At 48.9% G+C, this 6,022-nt stretch overlaps 1 protein-coding gene and 1 non-coding gene across 2 annotated transcripts; both read left to right on the top strand.

The window, feature by feature from the left end:
* The first annotated feature begins 800 nt into the window (after positions 1–800).
* Positions 801–3,810, top strand: RPS20 (ribosomal protein S20). Its single transcript, XM_064706117.1, has 4 exons — positions 801–970; positions 2,251–2,350; positions 3,093–3,166; positions 3,587–3,810. Exons 1-4 carry the CDS (start codon positions 968–970, stop codon positions 3,767–3,769), a joined length of 360 nt encoding a protein of 119 aa, XP_064562187.1. The 5' UTR covers positions 801–967; the 3' UTR covers positions 3,770–3,810.
* On the top strand, positions 2,951–3,014 carry LOC135444742 (small nucleolar RNA U54). Its single transcript, XR_010439270.1, has one exon. It is a non-coding gene; the product is annotated as a small nucleolar RNA U54 (small nucleolar RNA).
* Positions 3,811–6,022: the final 2,212 nt, after the last annotated feature.

Genomic DNA, 6,022 nt, shown 5'->3' with positions numbered 1-6,022 from the left:
CGCTTGGTTTGGGACTAACAATTACCACTGTCCAGGCCAAATCAAAGACAATGCTCAGTAAGAAATATCCCTCCAATGCCCAAACTGAACAGATAATGGAACTTCCATAAATAAAATTCATTTCAGTTTTTAAATTTAAGCATGAATATAACAAGCACTTTTACTTAAATCATTCAATTCTGCTCTCACAGCTCCTCTTGACAGATTCACACGGGGCTGGACCAGACCTCTGGGGCCAGAGTCCAACCTGTGCCCGAACCCCTCCACATCCAACTAAACCATGGCACATCCAGCCGTTCCTTAAACCCCCCCAGGAACAGCGCCCACCATCTCCCTGGGCAGCCCATTCCAATGTCTAGTCACCCTTTCTGCGAATAAGTAAATCCCTACTAAATTCCAACATAAACCTCCCCTGGCACAACTTAAGACCATGTCCTCTCTTCCTGTCGCTTTCAGTTGTGAAAGAAGATAAAAAGACCCAAAGGCTCAGACTGGAACGGGCTCGCTGTCACTGGAAGTGATGAAGCCTCGCCTGTGCGCCAAATCTCGGCCCTCCCCCCAGCAGAACGCCGGAATCTCCCGGGAAAGGCAGGCGGGAGCCCGAGATGCCCGCGGGACCCGAGCGGGAAGGGCGCTGTGTCCCGCAGGCCAGCCCGGGCCAAGCCCGAGGAGGGGGCACAGGAGGTGCCGGCCCCGGGTCCCGCTCCGCTCCCCATGCCCGGGACTGTTGGGCCGCCATCCACCCATCGATCCCCGCAGGAAGCGGAGCCTCCGCGGCTTCCGCGCCCGGCGGGCGGGTGAAAGGTCCCGCGGCGCCCGGATGGAGGCGGCGCCGCTCCGCTATATAAGCGCCCGCTGCCGCCGCGCCCGCCTCTCCGCGCCGCCGCCTCCTGGCTCACCGCTGTTCGCTGGGCCCCGCGCCGCCCGAGCCCGGGAATAAGTCGGTCAGGAAGGCCCCGCTGCCGGCATGGTGAGGCGGGGGAAGTGCCGGGGACGGGGGAAGGAGCGGGGGCGCCGGGCCGACCCCGCCGCGTGTTCGCCGTGCCGGCCGGAGCGGTGCAGGCCCTCGGCCCCGGGAGAGCGCTGCGCTTCCTGGCCGTGCGCGGGGGCCCTCGGCTGCCGGGGCAGCTCCGGAGCTCACCCCGAGCCGGCGGGCAGGGAGGGCGGCCTGGGCGCCCGGCAGTGCCGTTCCTTTCGGGGGCGGCCCCGCGGGGCAGCGCAGGCGGAGGGGAGGCGGCCGCAGCCCGGCGTGAGCGGCGCTGATCCGGCCTCGTGTCTGCCCTCACAGGCCGCCCTTGTTGGCGAACGCGGTCACTGAATGCGGCAGGTAGCACCTCATGGCCAGTGAGACATGCCGTGTGTTTCACAGAAGCACAGAGTAGGTCACGTTGGAAGGGAGCGCAGTGGGTCGTCCAAGAGCACATGGCACAGGATTAAGCCCGGACGGCTCTTACTATCTCCAGAAAGGGATAGGCCATACACAGCCTCTCTGGGCAGTCTGTTCCCGTGCTGGGTCACATGCACAGTAAAAAAGTTCTTCGTGTTCAGGTGGAACTTCTGTGTATCAGTTTCTGCCCGTTGTCTCCTGTCTTACTGGTTGGTACCACCGAGAAGAGCCTGGCTCCATCCTCTGGGAAACCCCCCTGTTTACATTTTTATAGAAGCATATGTAAATATATATTTCATTTCTCTTCTCTTAAGACCTTTGTCCATGTTTTTATTCCTATTTCATCAGCTCACTTAACTGACATTAATGTCCCATTATTTGCAAGTGTTTAATTGCTTAAGCTCCTCAAATCAGTTTCCCGAGTGGCCGAATTAGTCTTTCTATCCAGGTGCCCCTTTTTGTTCTCGTGGTGTGAGCTGTTGCAAATTTATTGATCAAGTCTTTGCTGCTTTATTTGTGCTGAGGTTAAGTTGTAAGATACACAAAGACTGAGTTTTTTTTTTTTGAGGAAAAGGAATGTTGGTGCCAGCTGTATATAGGCAAACCAGGGAAGGGTGTGCTTGCAGCTTCCCACCCTGAGATGTAGTCAGACACTAAAAAATTGCTTTTCCTTAGAGTTAGGACTTAGCCGTTTCATTCTCTTCCCATTATTTCCACCATGCCGCCATGCCCTTCAGATAGTTCTTCTAGTCCCATAGCTAAATTGTTCTTTACCCTTTGGAGATCTGTTTCTAAGAGGCAGTGTGGACAGTGTTAGTCGGTGTTCACTGCAGTGTCTGATACTTGCAACTTCAATATTTTAGGCGTTTAAGGATACTGGCAAAGCACCTGTGGAACAAGAGGTGGCGATTCATCGCATTAGAATCACTTTGACAAGTCGCAATGTAAAATCACTGGAGAAGGGTGAGTGTGCTTCTCTGCTTACCTGGGGAGCTTGTCAAGTAATGAATAATGGGTGCCATGTAAGGCATTGCAAAACACAATGTATTTAAACCAGTTGTAATTAAAGCTGTTACTGTTTGCCTTTTTGTGCGTGCCTCGGCTTGCAAAGCCAGCCCAAAGTGCTTCACACACCAGAAAGTAAATTCTGATTTAATTTTTAATGAAAGTTAGTGTTTTGGGGGTTTTCATTATGTGCAAAACTTACGTCATGACTCGTGTAAGAGAGTGCAGCTTCTTCTTCCCTTTAGTTCTTATGGAGAATTTTGAAGTAGTTATCACACTTTGAATGTATAAGAACTGAAAGGCACTGGTTTCTCCATATTTTGTCATTTGTGTTATGAAGAGTTTAGTGTAACATTCTTTAAAAAATATTTAATCTTGTTTAGGAATTAGCTTTGCCAGTGTTTAATCATGTAATAAAAATGTAAAAAAAGTTGCTATTTGCAGGATCTTCAGGCTGATAACAGCTTAAAAATGGTTTAAACATCTAGTAATGGCTGCTGATTATTGTTGCACCATGACTTTGCTCATCGTGTCACAACACTTCCAGTTGTATGTGGTTGGCTATGAGGAGAAAGCTTAAAATGAATGGCAGTGATCACTCATACGCTATTCTGAGCCAACACCTTGTTTGAAATACTTGCTCAAAAAATCAAGCAAGTTAAATAGTTGCAAACCTGAGCTATTGCATGTCTTTTTTCAGTCTGTGCTGACCTGATCAGAGGTGCTAAGGAAAAAAACCTGAAGGTGAAGGGACCTGTTCGCATGCCCACCAAGGTACTTGACACTGTTTTCCTGTCTTAAAAGTTAATTTTCTTCCTGCAACTGTGTGCTTAAAAACATGTTTTTTTAAAGAGGAAAAGGTGAGGTAAAAAGCAATGCTACTAAACTGAGGTTGACTCAGTGTAAAAAGATGATTTCACAAATTGCTATGACACTAGGGTAACTGTTAAGTGCAAAACATGTTGAATCTGGAAGGGCTTTTCTGTTCAATTTATTTTAATAACGAGCTCATTTTTTAAATGAAATTAACTATGTAGGGAAGGAGTGTTAACATCATTAGACCTATTATAATTAATAGGTAACTTCCTAATGGCATAGATACTGTATAGTATTTGTAGGTGATGATCTTTCCATGCGATTGTAAATTGCTCCTCTCAGTGCATCAGCTCAATGCCCCTGTGTTTGACTTTTCAGACCCTGCGGATCACTACCAGGAAGACTCCTTGTGGTGAGGGTTCCAAGACCTGGGATCGCTTCCAAATGCGTATCCACAAGCGGCTCATCGACCTGCACAGCCCTTCGGAGATCGTGAAGCAGATCACCTCCATCAGCATCGAGCCAGGCGTAGAAGTTGAAGTTACTATTGCCGATGCCTAAACCATGGTCATCCTTGAATAAAGTTGATTTACAAATTTTCATCGCTTGTTTCTTTTCTTATGTGTGCCAAGAGATAGTTCTGTGGTGGTTTTTGTCAAGGAGGACAGCAGAAACCACAATCAGAATGCTGTGTGAGAGGACTGTATATTTAAGGAAGAATATGCCAGCCGTAAATACCAGGAAAATTTAACCTGGGTGTCCTTGTTTCATTGGGGGCTGGCAGCTATATGGTTGTGCAGAACTTTATGAAAAATATATTTTCAATAATTCAGGGTTTGATTTTGGCTGAAACACTAGTTTATACACAGACATTATAAACAGAACCTACATTAAAATTGATATTTAGGTAAAATTACCAAGTTTTCAATTCTTGGTTCTTGCTGTGCAAGACTAAACCAACGCTTAGTTTATTTGGATTTATTTTTCTTCCCATGTGTGTCACAATCAAAGGATCCTGGAGGGTGGTGCTAGTTATAAAACTTCCCAATTTGTGGTGAACACATTGAATTAACAAGTTTATTCTTCTGATGTGCATGTAGAGTCACAAAACTGAACTATGGAACTACCTAGTTGTCCTTTCAGGTTTAGATTTCCATAGATATTATTGCTAAGAGTAAGCATCATATGTAAAGCAACAAAACAGCCATCTTTATTGCTGCTTTTAAGTTTCTCAAAGGAACTTCGATTAATCCTTAAACCAACAAAACAAAGCCCAGAGTTACAGAAAACAGTTTTGTTTAATCCATTAAGGATCACGTTGCTGCTTCTGCTTCAAGCATAGGAGAGAACTTGAATTCTAATTAAAACAAGCAGTGGTGGTTCTCTGCAAGCAGGTTGAGGTCTTGTTTATGTTTGCTAAGACCTAAAACTGACCAAAGCTTGAGCTCTTGTACTCAAGATATGAGAGGCTTTCAATTTCCTTTAATGCCTTGCAAGGATTCTGACCCCCTAGTTGTTAGGCTTGAGAGCTTTGATTGAAGGGAGATGAGTGAGTTAATGGGAACAGATTATGTCAAGCCTACTTCCTTGAGAAACAAATGTGTGAGCAGAGGGGAAAATACCCCCCATCACAAAACACCTGTGTCTTCCTTAAAGTCTGTTTCTGGTAATATGCCACAAATATAAGCTGCCTGATAAATACTTCTAGCTGTAGTTTTGAAATTACTTGTACAATACGGGTTGTTCTTTACAGGAATAATTGGCCAACAAATAGCACATGGAGAGACACTTTGCACCCACTGACATAAGTTACTTGTACGAAACTAGTCTGATTAACAGAGCAGCCCTTGGACTGACAGCACTTGGAGGGATCTAGGCACGGCAGGCTGGGTTTGACACCATTTCTGCCTCTCGTTTTTCCTGCTGTTCAAGACTGTGGAACAGTTTTGTATCTGCTTGCACCTGGCTGTACCTCTGACTTGCCGGGTACCTCTTAAACCCACCTAAACGACGTGAAGTCCCACCGATCTTCTTTCAGCTGCGGCACTTCAAGGACCAATCTCCTTTGTCACCTCTTCACTTGTCTCCTACTTGCCCATAAACACAGATGCAGCCTTACCTTTGTGTCTGGGTCCCGCACTGTGCAGAAATGCTGCTGCCCGCCTCCTGTGTGACCAGGCCGGCTCACACAGGAGGGCTTTACATTCGGTACCGGGAGGGTCGCTCAATCCGTAGCTTGGGGAAGGCGCTGGACCGCGGAGCTCCTCCAGGCTCATCCCGCCGTCCCTGCCCTGCACACTCCTGGCTTTCGCGTGACCCGCACATTACACGATTTTATTTATTTCCTAACTTCGTTCTCTACTCCTACACCGCGGCAGCGCCGGGACGGTTACCTAACACCCACGCTGACTTTATATAACCCGCTCGGATGGAAACACTTCGGTACCCGCGTCTCCGCCGCCCATCCTCCCACCTCCCCTTCCAGGCAGAGCACCCCTCTCCTCTGGCCGCCGGCTGTCGGTTCAAAGCTCTTCTTTACCGCCGTGCCCTACTCAGGACGACACGCAAACCCTGCGCACCGAGCACAAGCCGCTCCATCCCGCTCCCCTCATTCCCCGCTCCCTCCTTCCCTCACGAGCCGTTGCGCTGTGCGGCGGCGCCCCCTGCCGGCCCGAGGGAGCGCTGCCCGCGCCTTCCCCGCTCCCCCGCGCTCGGCCAATCAGCGCCCGCCTTCCCCCCGCGCTCTGCCAATCAGCGCCCGCCTCTCCTCCCAAAATGCCCCCCCTCCCCAGCGCGGGCCTCACTCGCGGGTTC

The sequence above is a fragment of the Zonotrichia leucophrys genome, chromosome 2 (assembly GCF_028769735.1).
Source record: "Zonotrichia leucophrys gambelii isolate GWCS_2022_RI chromosome 2, RI_Zleu_2.0, whole genome shotgun sequence".
Classification (NCBI taxonomy): Eukaryota; Metazoa; Chordata; class Aves; order Passeriformes; family Passerellidae; genus Zonotrichia; species Zonotrichia leucophrys.
The sequence above is the reverse complement of the archived record's forward strand: the minus strand, read 5'-3'. Positions and strand labels throughout refer to the sequence as shown.